Source organism: Sipha flava, unplaced genomic scaffold, assembly GCF_003268045.1.
Source record: "Sipha flava isolate LNK unplaced genomic scaffold, YSA_version1 247_pilon_pilon, whole genome shotgun sequence".
In the NCBI taxonomy this organism is placed as follows: Eukaryota; Metazoa; Arthropoda; class Insecta; order Hemiptera; family Aphididae; genus Sipha; species Sipha flava.
The window spans coordinates 893,347-911,627 of record NW_020272895.1 but is presented as its reverse complement, the minus strand read 5'-3'; the positions used below and the strand labels follow the sequence as shown (position 1 = coordinate 911,627).

The 18,281-nt window shown below is 40.8% G+C and overlaps 1 protein-coding gene across 4 annotated transcripts in view; it reads right to left on the bottom strand.

The window, feature by feature from the left end:
- The window catches only part of LOC112684257 (protein gustavus), a 47,468-nt gene that overhangs the window by 6,241 nt on the left and 22,946 nt on the right, over window positions 1-18,281 (bottom strand). Inside the window, exons 1-2 of one of the 4 annotated variants that reach the window (XM_025555676.1) lie at window positions 15,619-16,172; window positions 6,194-6,271 (exon numbers count right to left, since the gene is read on the bottom strand). In XM_025555676.1, coding sequence (XP_025411461.1) covers window positions 6,194-6,271; window positions 15,619-16,172 — 632 coding nt within the window. Of the gene's footprint in view, window positions 1-6,193; window positions 6,272-10,301; window positions 10,394-15,618; window positions 16,173-18,281 lie in introns of those variants that run through there. The other 3 variants (XM_025555678.1, XM_025555679.1, XM_025555677.1) reach the window with 3 other exon arrangements.

Below are 18,281 nucleotides of genomic sequence, written 5' to 3'. Positions count from 1 at the left end.
CACACACACACACACACACACACACACACACACACACACACACACACCTGTCTTATGTACTTTTTAAATTCAAAATTGGTATTACTTTACGGCGCTGTCGATTTTCATTGTAATCGTTCAGCTATACGGTGCGTGCGAATAGTTGTGAAAACCGTGAAAGTGACGGCCGTCATAATGAACAGATAATATATTATAGGCACATACAACAATGCGTGAATAGCGCAGGGAGAGATCACGTGGACGAGACAGGCCATGAGAACCACGTAAATATTATAGACTAGGAATTAGATCATAAAGTAAAGAATGGGAAAAGGGGGCTCAGTTGTATCGTTTAAGTAATAGGTTATCGATTAAGCTCGACATAGTTAAGAAATACTTATAACAAACGGAATAAATTTCAGGATAAATTACAGGATTGATCCGATAGTTCAAACTAATTTATATATTTTTATAATTATAGGTAAACACAACTTTACTTATCTAGTTTTCGAAGGATTTGAACGCCAGACCAAGTCGGGGTCGTTGGAAAAAAATTGATTTTAAGGCTGAGAAACGCGCAGTGTTGTAATTCTGAAAAAATTCGTGGGCACGAGATAATTGCTAGTGCACGATTGTCTTGAAATACGAAAGAAAAGATGGTTACAAGAGAGAGGAAAATAGAGTTTCGAACCCACGCGGGTCGGTTTTCTTTTGTAGCCAGCGAATAATTAACTTCGGCATCCTAGAGACTCAGACCGCGACGACCAACGCGCGCGCATGTCGAAGCGGGGTCGTTGAACAGCAGCAGCGGGGTTTGAGCGCGAGCGCGAATGTTAAGGACGTGGGGGTTGTTTCGTTAAGGGGTGCGTACTGCGGCGCTTTCACAAGTATATATATATAAACGAGCGCTGCCAATTGCTGCCCCTACAGCGGGCGCGTCGGTCGTCGGCGCACGTGTAATGATCTAGGCCCTGAAACACAAAAGGGCTCTGAGTATTGATTCGCGTGGCGCGCGTACAGAGCCTCTTTTTTTTCGCGGGCGCCGTGACTCATCGGGGAACAAGCAACTTTATTTTATTTATTTTTTATTCCGTCCGTCGGCATACATATTACACATGGCCATATGCTAAAGGAGTCTCCGCCAACCATTTATATGTGTGTGAGATACTGCAAGGGACGCGTTTTAATGAGAGAACCGTTTTTTCATGGACGCCAACATACCGAGTGGTGCGTGTATGTTGATCGTCTGCCATCAGGTTTTTTCGTCTTAATTTAACGAAGGTTCAAAACAAATAAGTGATGAATTATTTATTTATAATCTCATTAAATCAATTTGAAATAATTATTTACGAAACTACGTTCAATGTGTAACTCCAATATACGCACTTTGTCGCTACAGGCGTTTCCACTCGCCTATATAACACGTGCAAATATACGGTATTCGTCAGTTGCGCCTGTATAACTACTTGTACTATACAGTACAAGTAAAAATCATAATGACTAAAAACAAAAATTAAAATTAAAATCAAACTAATCATTCTACATACTTGGTATTTACACTAATCCTACAAATTTTGAAAAGTTCTTAGGTCTAATATTAAAATTAGTTATGTCTATTTGTGATAACTTAGAGAACACGTATTATGATTGCGTTACATTATTTTACAACTTCATGAAAAACAAAAATATTTGAATGGTGTGAATAAAAATATTTCCCAAACGCTGAGTGTAATGCCTCATAGGCATTTGTTGTTCTTTCACTTGATATGTTACACGATGACCAAAGATACGGGGGAAAAGTTGCATTTTCATCAATATATATCAATGAGGTGATCGCAAAATGTATTAATTCGCAATAGATATATACCTTTTTTTCCATCCCATCATTTTTCTTTCTTTACCAACGATTTTCGGCGCAATTGATATAATGCCAAAATATACATATCATACTACTTACGGTTGAGAAAATAAATTTTAAAAGCGCGAAAAAAGTTGTTGGTATCAAGTTTCAAATGATAAACATAAAAGTGAGTATATGTGTATAATTGTGTAAACTAGGATCTGCTACTATTTTTCAACCGACAGAAAAGTATTGTTTTCCGGAAAAGCGGAATCGGTTATGACAGAATTAAAATTATCCAGCGGGTATTCGAGGGAAAAGTAAAATATGAAAAGCGTGACAAGCTATTTGCGGGTTTTCCAATGAAAAAAAAAAAAATCATTTGTTACGGACAGAGCGTTTTTTTTTCTTCTTACACGCCCGGACGATGGCAGTGGAAAATCCATTATGACCAAAATCGTGTCATTGCAAAAAAGTGAACGGGGCGGCAGCGAAGCCCCTTCCCCGTTCCGCGCACCTATACACCATAACCGCCGCCGCCGTTTATGCACCAACAACGCGGCGCGCGTACGCTCGTTTTGTATATTATATTATGTATAGTTACGAGCGTTCACGTAACGTATTATATTCGAGCCGCTTTCTCCCGTTATATTACACCCGTAACTGGTTCATTGCCGACAGACGACGGGATGCTCAGGTTGGCGTTATGATAACAATAATATACTTTTACTTTCTCCGGGAGGAGCGTGTCCTAAATTGAGTGAAATACGCGACGACGATGGAGACGAGAACTGAGAAAACTATTTTACGCAGAAAACGAACGCACAGACGACGCGCATATGCCGAGAAATCGCCACAGAACCAGTCAAAATAAATAATGAGATTTCCGACGAAAATAATCGTGTGAATGGGGAGTGTAGTGGAGCGGTGTTCTGGTGCTGGTTAGGGACGACGCCGACAGAGATTGTCGTCGACACAATATTTAATACGTGTAGTGCATTCGATGATGAAATGGTTACAGTAAAATAGTGTTTATGTTCACAGGAGAAACCGTACACTTGCGAGAACTCAGAAACCGGAGAAGTGTGCACACGTGTTTCACACAAACGCACCCGGCCGCTCCGTTCGTGGTCGCCAGTTTGTATTTTATAATAATATATACAGCCAAGCGCGTATTCCACGCACACACACATCCGGGCGTATGGACATATGGCGGAATACGTACGCGACAGAAATCGTTATAATGTTGTTACGAGGATACGCACCGTTTCGTACGAGTAGGTCTATATGTGGTCGGACGGACTGTGGTCACCGGACGTAGACGAACATGGTCGGTCGGGCGCGCGCGTTCCGACGAAAAACAAATTAACGGTTTGTCATGATCATAATACATAATGGTATTCAAACAAATAATTGAATCGAATTCTCCGTGGCAAATTAATGCAAACGCAATTTCCGAACGACCTGCGATGTGTGGCGAGTGATCCGCCAACCATTTTCATCAATACCGCGTGTTGGTTAGAAACGTTTGTAATAAAGACATCTGTTATAATACCATATAATTACTGGTACACTCAGGGCCGAATTTAAGCGTAGGCTGGAACCAATGGGCCCGCACCACAATAGGGCTAAAAAAAAAAAAAGGTGTTTAATAATTCAGTAACATTTTTTTTTCATTTAAAGTTGATCAAAAACCGGTTCCGAATATTCATGACAGAAGAAAGGCTTAACATGTTACCTTTACTTAGCATTGATAGTAATTAATAGCATTAATAGTAGACAAATAAAATATGAAGATATAAGTAATTTCACCAATACAAAGTTAAGACGTAAACCCATCAAAGTTTAAACATTTATACCTAGTTTTTATTATTTATTAAGTTATATTATATATTATATTGTTAATTTAATTACTACCGTTGCGATATTAATAAATAGTATTGAATACCTTAAATACTATGTGGCAATTGAATCTATACTTTAATGATATATTTTAAATGTTATTTTTTTCAGACAAAAAAAACTATAAGTTAGAAAGTTGCACCAAACTCGATTTTGGGAAGAAAATGATTTAAAAATGTTTTAAAGGTGGATTAAACGTTTCTTTTCGAGGAGCATATATTAGGCATACAATCAATCTCATAGACGCAAATGTTTAAGATTTGGGGGGGGAGAGGACTGAAGGTTCATTTTGAACACATTCTACGATTTTTATTATAGTAAAAGCATAAAAAAATTGGAGGGGTAGAGCTTATTTATGTATTTGTGTAAATGCCCATCATATTTCCTAACAGCCCTCTGACAGGGCCTACATAATAGTTGTGCCTAGAGGTATAGATATCCTAAATCCAGCCCTGGGTACACCGACTACATACTACTATTTGCATTATATTATTCTTTAATATATCTATACACGTTTGTCGCATGACTTCCTCGTTCCACGGAAATCATGTGCGAGTTATGAAGAAATACGGGCGCGTTCGTATATACAAATAATGCGAAACGAGTATTAACTTCACAACATAATATAACATTACTACAAAACGTACACGCCTACTATGCTATAATATAATGTCTCACTATCGTTGACCACGTTAACGCGTATAATTATTTTATTGGATTCTTTAAGCGCCATTTTCATTCCATATATTTCGATCGAACGCGGTTTAAGGGTAGGGAAAGGAATTTTCACAAAAATTACACAATCGAATAATAAGTTCCGCTCTGAAAAACGCTCGACCATGAAACATAACTCTATTTTTTTTCAACAGAGTGAAAGTTAAGCGGAGTTTTGTTACACGGTGAGAGGAGGTCTAGTGCGAAGCCGAGGACGTGGGACGCGGCCACCGTCACCGCCGTGCTGCTGATTTTATATGTATGTAATACTAATATTATGACGACACATCGCGCGCGCGCCGAGTGTACACTAGAAAAGACAAATAGGAGAAAGTCAACAAAGAGTAGGTAGTTTAGTTGTGTTGAGCGTGTGAATGGATCTTCGGAACATTTTTTAATAGCATTTTTTAACAGCAGAACGCCAAGGATTTTAAAATAAGGCACTTGGTGGTTTTAAAAATTATGTTAATGTTATGCTCATATAAAAAAAAAAAAACCTTTATTTTGCGCACTTATCTACAGACCCATATATGGTTAACTTCAATAACTTTTTGGGCGCATATATGTATATACATCTTTGGGAACCAATAGGTGGTCGTAACGAGTGGATTATCGTTTACGATAAGATATTATGTATTATAAATTATAATAGTGTATGACGACAGCGGCATACTGTTTTCAAGAGGCGTCTATCTAGTATTAAAAAAAAAAACTCGTAGAAATAATATTAAACATAGTATAACAGGTGTACGTTATACTTGTACGTTAAATCGTGATCGTTGTATCGACATGCGTCGGTGAACTACAACTCTGCGTACAGACGCGCGTGGTTTTACAATTACTGTTTACTACTACACCGATAATATTTTTAATAGCGTGTGCGTATCATAATATATTATACGCATACGTTAACATTTTTTTTTTTTGTATTCTCCATCGTCGAAAAGAAAAAGCGTTACAATTAGTAAGAACTATACGATAACTCGTAAGTTTTGGTACGACTCTAATATGGTCTATGGTATAAGTAAACATAACGCGCAGAGCTAATACAGTATAGGCCGTCCCCGGAGAGAGTAACTGCTACAACCGAATTCTCTGGACTTACAGCAGTACTCTATTTAGCTCTCTCTATGTTTGTGCACATACAATATATACATATATAAATTGCGTGTTTCATTGTCTCTACAATGTTCGAGAGGAAATACTGAAAACTTGGTTGGCTTATAAATCCCCAAGTCGTACACAACAGTATAGTAACACTGCAGCTGAGTAACTTTACGATCACGGACGGCCACGCCCAAATACGATGAAGGGTAAGGGTAGAGAAACACAGTTGCACGAAGAGCACAACGCACTATATACTCGGAGCATGGGTGTTGCTATGGAGATGGACACCCTAACGCGAAAGCTCCGCTTTAGCTTTATCAATATGGAAACTTATCTTGTCTACGCGATCTCTATACTGACATCACCGACACTATCCACGCGTAAGAACGAGAAAAAAAGAAATGCTTCAATCGTAACGGTCTTTAGAAAATTATGTCCTTACAACATTTTTATTGTACTCATATCACGTTATACCAAGAGGATCAACATGCTGCACGCACCATCGTAATAGCTGATAACAGTGTTCAACGAAATATGTTCGTTCATATCGTCAACCAGACCTTCGCGAATAACTGCTGTGGCCTTGGAGCTATCTCCGTATTTATAGCCGTCGTTATTGCTGGTGACGGTAAAAATAATTTTTACACTCACCCTATAAGATTCCACAACTCTTTAAAAGATGCTTTAATGTTAGAGTGCGTTTCTTCGTCTACATCCAAAAATACTGACCTGAAACAAGAAAAAATAAAAAATATTAGTTTTTAAATATCAAAATCGAACACCTGTTGACACATATCGATGTGTTGCAGTTCGACATACGTATTTTATTTGTGATAAAAAAAAAAAAAAAAAACCATAGAATTATTTCTAATTGCTAAAACGGGACTGGCAGATGGTTGACCTAATTCGGGGGTTAAGGGACAGGTGTGTTTCCATTACAGTACTACGAAAACGTGGATGATGCAAGTCCCATTCTAAGATTTTTTTTTAGCTTTGTATGATTTTTTAAACACATTACTATAATATTATCATAGTAGGTATTCATACACCCACACACAAATTAAAATTTATATATATACATCATTTCCGAAGGCCTTCCTGGTTCTCAAGCGTACAAGGCCGGCGCCATTTCAACAATAAAAACCACCGATCATTATTTCGCGTACTCAAAATCGGAATATTTTTTAATTTTTTTGTATAACGCGTCATTATACACTACATTTTCCCGACGTTATGTCATCAAGGAAGAGATTACCACAACAGTCGTTTAATTATAAGGACACGATCGATACGATAACTTTAACTGTCAGTGCCAAGGCTAATGGGGTTTACGCAACGTTAATTACAAGTAAACATTTGTTTAAGAACCTATTTAAACGACAAAATCGGAAACAACAGTAAAAGGGTTCTTTTTATTGTTATTCGGTTTAATTTTTGTAACGCGGCAGAAATCTTATTAGGAAATTTCGAAGAATCGAAGGCCAACCGGTGACTGTATGTATTCGCCATACAACAGATGTTTGTTAGAACGAATATCACGTCGTCGACTATACTGAAACATCGCGGTGAACACATATCATTACTACACACTACCCATACCTATGATATCGTACACATTATCAAAACCATAGGAGACAAGAAGAAAACAAGTCGGTAAATGCACGGTGGGAAGTGGTGGACGACGATTAAACGGAATATCTTGTTGAAACAGAATTATGTTATCACGCGCGTACATAGTTATCGGAGTTCTAACACGGGACACGTCAGCGCAGGAATAGTGTTACAAAGCAACGTACGCGGTTTCTCAAAATGAGATATTTTTTCAGATGAAACCTAAAATATGTATTTTAAACGATGGGCCGTGTATCAAAAAAACGACCAAGTAGTAGTTTCACGGCGATCGTCGATTCGGTGTTCGATCGGGCCGACGGTTGAACGGAGCGCGCGACAACAAAACGGCCGACAAAGGTGGAACAACGGCAGACGTTGAAACGTTTTCCGAATGTTTCTCCGTTCGGCCAACGTGACCGCGAACAATAAGACACGCGGGACGAGACGAATGAAACGCGCGTGTAATAATACACGTTTTCCGAAAATCTGTGCAGCCGTAACGATCTTTTTCTTTCTTTTTTTTTTTTGGGGTTCACACACAACTATGGTCCTCGCGTGTACCTGACGCTGACAATGGGCCCGGGGGTCAGCGTGGGGCGGAGAATACGCACACACACACATTTGGGTGAGATTCCTCTCGGTAACTATTTTTCGTCTGCCCCGGAGCGCGCGCACACACACACACACACACACACACACACACACACACACACACACACACACACACACGATGTTATATCTATGGTCTCGGCGCGCGCACACAATATATAGCGGAAAACGAGACAACAAAGAAACCAGGTGTGACGTCACCCGAGAACCAGCCTTCGAAATCGAGTCTGGCCTTGGTGATGGTGTGAGCGACTAGAGAGGTGCTGCTGCCGCACACACGATCGACGGTGTTTAGATAGTGATTTTACAATATAATATATTTTTATCTATGTATAAGGCGCGCGCGTACAACAAAACCTACGGCCAGTTGCTGCTTTTCCCTACCACACACAACATTTAAATGCTATATTTTTGTAGTGGATACGTTATTACTATTATACATAGTACGGTGGTACAGCACTCGGTTTACTATCGAGTCCAGGGGACCGTGGAACAAATTGTTCGAAAAGCATCGTTCTGAATGTACAAAAATTGTTTTATTACATACATCACACGTTGGTATAATGCAAATCTGGGAAAAACGAGGGAAAAAATAATATTTATTTTAATAATGTATGTATGCATGCATCATTAGACAACCATAATTCAGAAGAAAAATTTAGACATTTTTGTTCGACGATTATACGTGTTGGTTCTAGAACTATTAATGTACACGCAGTAAATTTTTAATTATATTGAATATATTTTTATCGGTTTCTCGTTAATTTTTGACAAAAATCAACGAGTATTCGTGAATAAGTGCAGATCTCGATGAAACTATTAACTTCGAATTATGAAAAAAAATATTTGCGTGTAACACGATATTTTTACATAGTTAAAATAAGAAATTCTAGGGACTCAAAATTTTACGTACAGACGACGACTCTGAGTTAAATAAGTTCTACTATACATAATATACTATCTGCTAAAGTTTATTTAGGCGAAAAATAAATAAATAAATAAATAAAAACTGTACATTGTACGAGCGTTTTTTTTTCTTCATTTATTTTTCTGTTGTTAATCATTCACACGCGTTGCGAATTTCTCTGCGTAAGCCGATGTGATAAATGCAGTGGTGGTCTAACACACGATGTCGATGAGCCGACGACAAACGATAACTTCGTGGAAACCCCAGAGTATATCATGCCGTATCAGCCGAAGAAACCAAGACTGTAAATGTCGACTAATGGCAAATTGACTCTTCAATACTACGAGAATAATATTTTCTCAAGCACATGTATATTATTATAACAATTTGTATTGTTGCGAATTGGAAACGTATTCAATTGCGAAACATTTCTCTTGTTATCGATGCAGAGAATACCTATATAACATTAATAAGTACATAAATGATTAACAGCCATCTTACACATCGATCAATGCGGTTTCATGTAGTCATCAGTTTGTGAGATTAAGAAGAGTCGAAAATAAACATTGCGCGATACGAAATACCAGATAAAAAAAAATAAATGATTATAATAAAAAATTGTTGACTTCCCACACGGATTAGTCGTATTTTGTATATTTCCGATTGTTCTCGTAATCATGAAACTCGCGCAAGACAAACTTATTTCTGCCCGAGCACGATTCATTTTTTTTTTTCTTAATTCCTAATCATTTTAGGAAACGTGATCGACAAAAGTTTGTAATCGGGGTTGTGGTGGACGTTTTGAAAGGCACACGGAGGGGAAACGTATGCATTGATCGACGAAATCTAAAGATGGCATTATCAACGACGGCACGGGTAGCTTGGCTGTGCAGTAAGGGACACACACACATGTTACTAGTTTCATCAACCATATTACGATGGATAAATGTTGTACGCGAACTGCTTCATATAATCGCCACCGGACAAGGCCGCTTGCGTCTAAGGTCACTTCCTTTTCGTGCGCGCGCGTATTGCTTCGTCGCCACCGCAGCCGCAGAGCAGCGCCGCGTCGATACACGCGGCCGCGTTTTCCCGTTCGTCGCCGTAGAGCGCGGCTTTCCCGGGTACGGGTGTCGCAATCGGTTGCGTAAAAGTAATAATGAATAAAAAATAAAAAAAAAACCTCAGTTGCTATATACTGTATTCGACTGTTGTCTAGCATAGTGTACTATACACAACGAAATTAAGAGTACCATGTACCCTTGACTTAGTTGTACCCAGGCGCCACCGGTTGTCACGCGCATTTCCTAACTAGGACACACACACACACAGATATACACACATTTCCCATGTTACGCGACGTTGTTAGGGTTTCCGTTTGAGGTCTCCACAATACTGTTGTATACACATACATTTCCAATAAGAGAAACTTGTCATTCAAGTGGAAAAAAAATTAGGATATATACATATATATATCGTATTGTTAAGTAAACGTCAAGAAAATGTCAAGGAAATTAAAACGCAAGATCTACTTGCAAAAATGGATAGTAAATATTTATTTATTTTTTTCGATATTTATAAATAGTACACACACGTCACCTAAGTAAAATATACACGCATTAGTTTACTTACGGAGGAAACATTGCAGACATTTGGGCTCTCACTGCAGAATGGTAATCACGATCCATGATAAATAATTAAATTAATTTAGTTAAACTTAATCACTAAAACTAAGCACCAAAACGAATAAAAAAATACCTAAATTATAACAAAATATAAAATAAATACGTTAACCTAGTCGAAAACGCACTAAACTATACTGGGAGCAGTACGATGGTATCGAAAGAAGACAGCAGACGACTAACCGCCCTTGACACAGACGGTGGGAACCAAAGCCAAATGGAAATCCTCTTCTTTTATTGTTGTTCTTTTCTCTCTTAATTTCTACGTCTAACAACCGGTATTCCCGCACGGGGAACCCTTTATCGCATAAAGGCCGTAACCGTCGAAGGGATATGATAATGTCGTCCTAATGGTGTCATCGCACCTCCTTTTCTAACCGGTCCCACCAATGGGTTTCCAAAACGGTATCGGATATACGGCATTGGTTCCTAGCCACCCTTAATTATTTGGTCACCACTGTTCGGATAATTGTCCCGCTTGAGGGATCCCATTATAAACAGGGACGTTTGTACCTGGGGGCCAAAGAAAATATTTTCTACCACCCTATCTTAAGGTGTGAATCATCCGATATTCACGAGAACAGCTGATTGTAAAATATATAACGGAGAAGGGTAGTCAATTAAAGAGAACTGCAGTAGCTCTAGTTAGCAGCATAAACGTTGGTTAAGATTCGCTTAATCTTCTAATTTTTTTCAACATAGGAAATTTAATAATATCATCTGATGACACGAAGGACACGAATCATCTTCATATAAGCAAGTGAATGATGATTTTTTCTTTGCTATTTTTAGTGTAAGTTATCACAGAGGTTATAATCATGACGGAGGGCCCCGCTGCATCAGAAGGGCATATAATAACGACGGAGTGTTCGTGAATGTTCCCAGGACACGGGCAACTACCAGCTGCATATCCCGCACAGCTGTGCTGTTTTGCATACTTTGAAAGAAAAAAAAATATTATGTACATAAATAATATAATAAGTCCTTGTGTTTACGCATAAGTTGTACATACGACTTAAAATTGAAGATTTGGTTAACCACGGGAAATATATACCTATTGAGGATTTGCTGTTATATAATTTAAGTATGAATTTGAATTTACTTAAAAACTGAATGGGTCTTTTTTTCGAGTCATTACTAACGGATGAATAAATATACATTATGGTGTACTGAAGAACTAAGTGCTTATCGATCAATGATACTTATACAATGATAAAATAAATAATAAAACCCAAAAAATGAATTCGTTCCTTAAAAAAAATCGGTTCCATTATATAGTTGATTGAATCTGGTAATTTTTGCAAAATAATTTTCATACAATATCTTAACCCGTATAATGGCTTTTTCGTCGATACTGTCATTAAAAATAAAAAATATATAAATAGGCAATTTCATCTAAGAAAAATATTAATTACTGAATATATCCAGGAAAGCTAGTTGATCTTGTTTGTAAATGTCAAACACTTGCACATATATTTGGATGTTATTAAGAGGGTATCTGCTACTTCTTGTCGTCACCTCTTTCTTAGATCAAAGTACCATCAGATTTTATTCAACGATAGCGGAAAAATGATGAAGTTCTATTTTTTAACGGAACCGATTATATGTTTATTGAATTCCGTAAGGAAATAAAAAAAAAAATTCCTATTAGATAACACTATGTAGGTAAGGGAATAAAATAAATAACCAACGTTAATTCTTTCCGCTTCTGCATTGTCGTGTAACAATTCGACCGAAAACTTCAAATGATTTCACTTTTCACCAGAAACCGCGTGAGCAATTTCCAATTACGCGAAAAGATGGAAGTAAAAATAAATAAATAAATAAATATAAAATAAATAAATAAATATATATATACATCATACGAGGGGAGAGGGGGGAGGGGTAAGAATAGAAAATAAAATATTTAGTAAAACTACAGCAATACTACACTATACTTCAACTACAAGCCCAATGGAATTAGGCCAAGGCGGCTTGGAAGGTATACTACACACGGATCCGGTTAGGTCGTAGTTTGAACTTGTCGGATTCTCCGATAATCTCGGAAACATCACTAGTCCTTGTTGGGCAGACGTACAATTCTTGAACACAACAGGTACACGTAGACGGTGCGACAAAATGAGACGCGATGTATTCACACAACTTTTGTATTGTTATTATTACACACACACAGACACACAGCGTGTCTAAGTATGTATGTGGGTGTTTAGTCTAAATCGTCGAGAGAAAAAAAATATAATAATAAAAACCACCTGGCGATACCTGCAACAGTCCCCCGTGCACACCTTCTCCACGCACTCGGCCGGCCCGTTCACCCGCCCCGCGCACCATCGGCGACGGCTGAGGCCCAGGTGTGTGCGTGTGCATCGGACACACAAAAGGTTACAGAGGAAAAACTCATAGTGAAAGGGGGCTGCTGCTGTTGCTACTAGTGGCGTTGGTTGTAGGTGGACGAAAACACACACACACACACACACACACACACACACACACAGACATACCTAAAACGAGCTACGACTGTTAACCATAAAGAGACAGATGGTATGTAAAAAGTCGTCACAGCTGTACACGTAGTGTTCGAGCTGTGCGATAAAGGCTTGAAAAATGGAGTGCGACCTTTTATCAGATTTTCTACGATCTTTCGGAATGTTTTTTCAAGGCCCTTTATTTTCTCTCCTCGCGGCATATAATATTATACGACCGGCCACTACTAAAACAATATACGGTGGCGGCAGAGATATTACATAGGTTTTAAGGCCCACATCACGACCACGACGGCGGCAGGTTTGAAGTAAAAACTCCGAGTACTCCGAGTACCAGCGGGTTTAGTAGACTTCATGTTCGGAGATATATACAATAAACAAAGAACGACCGCACACAGATGGTTGGCGCACGGAACGGCAACGTTGTATCTCCGGGGGGATAATGTCTACTACTGCAGCACCGCCGTCTTTCGTTCGGATTCTTCTCTCTCTTTCTTTCTCTCTCTCGCACACGGAACAGGCTTTTTACATGCCTGTCATGACCATTTGCCGCACGGTACAACCTAACCGTATCTGTATAATGATCGTTACGATTCCTAAATCTATACATGCAACACACACATCGCATTTTGGGAACCATCGTAGCAAACACGACGACGACGGTCTCTCCGCGAAGGGTTCGATGCCGCCACCGCCGTCGGTCGGAGGGTTCTCATCGTAGGGATTTGTGGATTTGTAGGGTGCGTACCACCACTGTCATGTCCCTTTTTCTTTGCTCCCTATTCTTACTGCACAAGGGATGCGACATTAACGACATTTTTTCTCGAGTGCGTTCCGAAAGTCATATACACACAGAATGAAGCGATAGCAAATAATTTATAATACCGTCAAACAACTGCTGGGGCGGACTGGCCGATCGCATTGCATGTACATTGATAAAACTCATCGAATCACACATTCGTCGAGAAAAAACTATGCACAAAATTCTGTAGGTTAATATTGATAACGTCAACATACATAATAAATCAATAAGGAAACATTTTTAAAATTAACATTTCAAGACAACAGACAGACACCGTTGTCTAAATAGGACTCTATCACACATAATATTGGCAACATAATCTACGCTCAGTATCATTTCTTTTAATCTTAACCCCACGAGCATAATAACAGTACAATGTTTTTTTATCGTTTTTCTCTTTCCCACGGAAACACAAACCATAAATAAACATTCAGTTGGGTTGAGTCCGTAAAAAAAAATTGCTACGGTCAATAATACTGTTGAACACGAACGCGATTTTTGTTCTTAGTGGGCGTGAGTGTAACCTATTTTCGGCGTTTTTCGAGTGAACAGGCACGAGAAAAAGTACACGCAGTGCAAACAACGAGTGGTAGTTATATAGTATTATTCGCCAGTACACACCACATAACAACATACGTTAGCCGAGTACTGGCGAGCACACTATACAACAGCAGCATGCGCATTTAAGTGCATTTTACATTGTACACATCGACGAGAACGCATTTATCACGTCATGTACACATATAATACAAAACTACGAGGGGAGCTTTTATATTTTTATTTTTTTTAATACGTATTGTAAGCCGACTACCCGCACTACTACTACTACCGCCACCATACCCGCACACCCTTTTATGTTCAGCGTACACACACAAACACACACACACTGCCATTCTACCGCGCGCACTTCCTCACCAAAGGGCATTGCGCAACCGAACCGTTACAACAAAAGGGGGATGGTCGTTTCATGTATAATTATAAGCGGTGGCGGTGGAGGTCAACGTCCCTGCGGCTCGTGCTGACCATCGGGCCTCGACTGAGCGTAATTATTTTAAGCGGCCGCCGCCGCTGGTGTGCACTGTGGCGGCGCGGGGCGGAAGCGAAAAAACTTTCACTGGTTTAAAAAACTGATATTCTTTGTGCTTCGAAAAAAACCACACTGCAACGCTGTACACAAAGCGCGAAGTAGCAGCAGCTGTTGTGTAACGACGCCGTTGCGCTCACTTCCCCCTCCATGTGCCCAATTCACCTTTTCACGCAGTCGAATCAGCCCGAAATAAAGCCCTCGGTCTTCGACGGAGAACGAGATACGGACGATAAAGATAGGTATAGCAGATATGCCGGGAGAGAAAGAGAGAGAGAGAGAATGAGTGGGAGACGGAAAGGTGGAACAAAACTTGAAGAAAAAGAGAACGGCAGCCGCTTGTTTGTGTATTACATTATATTGTACGTAGTGGCGCGCCGAGGATATGGGTTCAAGGGCAACCGAAGCGGTTTTTTCAAGACCGGTTCAATAAACGATGGCGTCCGCTGTTGCCGTGCATCGAGTTCCTAACGCGGACGTATGTACGCGGTGACGACAATGACAAAGGTGTAGACACTGGACGGCGCCAAAAGGCTTCGGAAGTATCACAGGCGAGAAACGGAGGAAAGAAAAGCAGTGCGTCACTATTCTGCGTGCACGCACGGGTATCACAGCTTATCGCTGATAAGGAGAAAACGATTACGGAATAATATTGAATAAGACCACGGCCAACAATGCGTAATAACAACTAATAAAATCACAATCGCCAGACAGTAAATATGATTGTTCGACTAACCGTGCGAGCGCGCACACAGTGCCCTACACACGAAGATAATATATTATAACGCGATCCGTGAGGCGACGACTACGTGAGTCTTAAGCCGGAGCGGCCGTGTTGATATTATTGTTGTTGGCGGCGACGGTGGAGACGTAAAGATACGGATAACCGGGTATTTACCTAGTCTCCATGGTGTTGTAGAAACGGTGCTGGTGGTGTATCCGACGGTGGTAGTGATGGTGGTGGTGAAGGTGATTGGCGGCTGAGACGTACGCGGGCGGCAAAACGATCGGTCGGAAACACGGCGGCCCAAGCACATACGGCACTAGTAGCACGACGGCGGCGGCTGCGACTGCGGCGACGGCGGCGGCACCGTTGCACCGGCAGAACGGCCGACCGAAATCACGCGACGGGGACGAACACGCGTCGACGAAACGACCGACACTACCGAAGAAGCTGTTGGAGGTGTTGATGCGATGATTGCCGGTAACGATCAACAGTCGACCGCCGCAGTAACAGCAAAAACAACACGTCGGGAGGCTATCCACTACAGGCAACCAGTAGAACGTCGTCGTTACAGAAGCGTTATTACTAGCGGCGGTGGCGGCGGCGGCGGCGGCTGCGGCAGCAGCAGCGATAGTAACGGCGGCGGTGGAAGGCGATTTCTTCTTCGTCGTCGTCGTCGTATTCGTTGCTGCTATACAGTGGCGGGTCGGTAAAACCACTGCTGGCATGACAAACCGCGCGCTCAACACGAACTGGCCGGCCTCCGGAATCGCGGCGAGCGCCCGTCGAGGGCCCGCACGCACACGCGCCCGGCGGCGTAGTCGCGCACTATCGATTTTTTCTTCCCTCTCCCCTCCCTCCGGCCGACCCCGCTCTATCGGGTCGGTTCACAAGAGGGCCGCCCTTCCGCGCCACTGTAAGCGCGACACGACGATGGAACACGGGGCCGCCGCCGCAGAGCAGCGCTGAACGCGGCCGAAACATCGCCGACGATTGTCTTGCCGCGGTATCGCCATCGATTGTCTCGCGTCGTGTAAATCGTGTACCGAGCTATACAATGAAGCGGTGGGATCGCTTGCACGAGGAGTGTGCCAACAGCTGCGCGCACAACGCCCCGCTTCATCGTGTGCCCTTGAATCGCCGTCGCGCGGTAGTGTTCGTAGCGCTCGGCGGGAGAGAGAAACAAACGCGCGAGCCGCGAGGGGGCTTCGCGCCGCGGCCGGTGGATTTCTTTTTTAATAATATTTCGGTTTATTTTTTTTAATTGTTTTTTTCCTTCCTCTCCGTCCGTCACCGTCACAGCTCTACACTCCGAATGGCCGTTCGCTACCGCGTTATTGTTGTGCCCGTGATTAACGCGCGCGGTCGACATGGGTCCGTCCACACGCGCAGCACCGAGCAAAATGTGCACCGCGAACACGAAAATAATTATAATCGTAATAATAGTAATAATAATAATATCGCGTCGTACACGCGCCATCGGCGGATTACCCGTGTTGTTACGCACACGGGTGTTTGTGTAGGTAACTGGAAGGGAACACCGCGCGACTTGCAATCCATTTAATTTTATCTTTTCTTCCTTATACGCTGTCCCGGACGCATTGTTATTGAAGCAGCTGCTGCACACGATTGCAACGCATAGGTATGCGTCCGCCGCCGCCGCCGTAAGTGCCGAGCGAACGGAGTTGACGTTTTTTTTTTTTTTTTTTTCTTTATTTTCCGGCAGTACGATTTTATCACGTAGCAATAAATTATTCAAAAAACCTATACTGACTTCGTCCCATATGCGCAGGGTGGGAGGCGGTGGACAGGCAGGCGTTTAACTTTGTATGTTTTCGACCAATGTCAGATGCAAGGAAACTTATTGTACGATTAACGACCGTGATATCGCGCTGTCGTCAAGTTGTTAATCTAAGAAATGCGGTGGAATGATAATTTACATTTTACGAGTACACGTGATACACATGGTTTGGCTCGATTTACTTAAAAAGTATAAAGTTAAAACCTGTGAAATATTATTTACACTGTCGCGCGATAGGTTCGATACTGCACGAGAACCGGATGCAAATCAATGTTGAACGAAGCCCTCGGGAAACCCGTTTGACATTCTAAAGGAATATATCAATATTATTATAATTTTGAAACACGAAATAATAGAGAAAACTACCCGGCACAAGGGTTACGACTGGCATCAAGATTGATGGTCAAAACTAACAGTATTAATAATAGTGTTACTTCGAGCTGATAAAATGAACGTCGTAATTTTTGAAAAAAAAAATCCAATGGCGTAGCCAGGCAAGAACGAAGGCTGAGATATGATACGTGCGCACGCATAGCATGATATTATTGTATACGATAAAACCGTGCAAAACATTATTATTGTGATTACGTAACATTGTTGTCAAAACGTGTTACTTATATACGTAAAAACGATTAAGAAATTCAATTTATTAAATTCAAGTTTAAGACAGTTAAAGACATTGGCGAGTGTACGTGTGTGATATCAAATTCTGTGTCTCTAAGTGATTTCATCGCGGAGTCGCTGTCAATCGTTATTTATTATAGTGGCTACTTCCTTTTTAAAAGCGCACGAATACGGGACCCATAATATAATATACACATATTATGATTATTATTATTGTTACGCGCTTGTATGGATTGCAGCGCACAAAGTAGAGATACGAGTGGTTACGTACGTGTTAACGTACGCGCGACGGAAATACACGTGACAGGCGTTTGAATAACATCATAATAATAACGTGCATTTTGTGCATATGTACAAAATCAAAAATAAACGGTGTACGGCAAAAACAACGTTGGCTTATTAGTAATTTTTA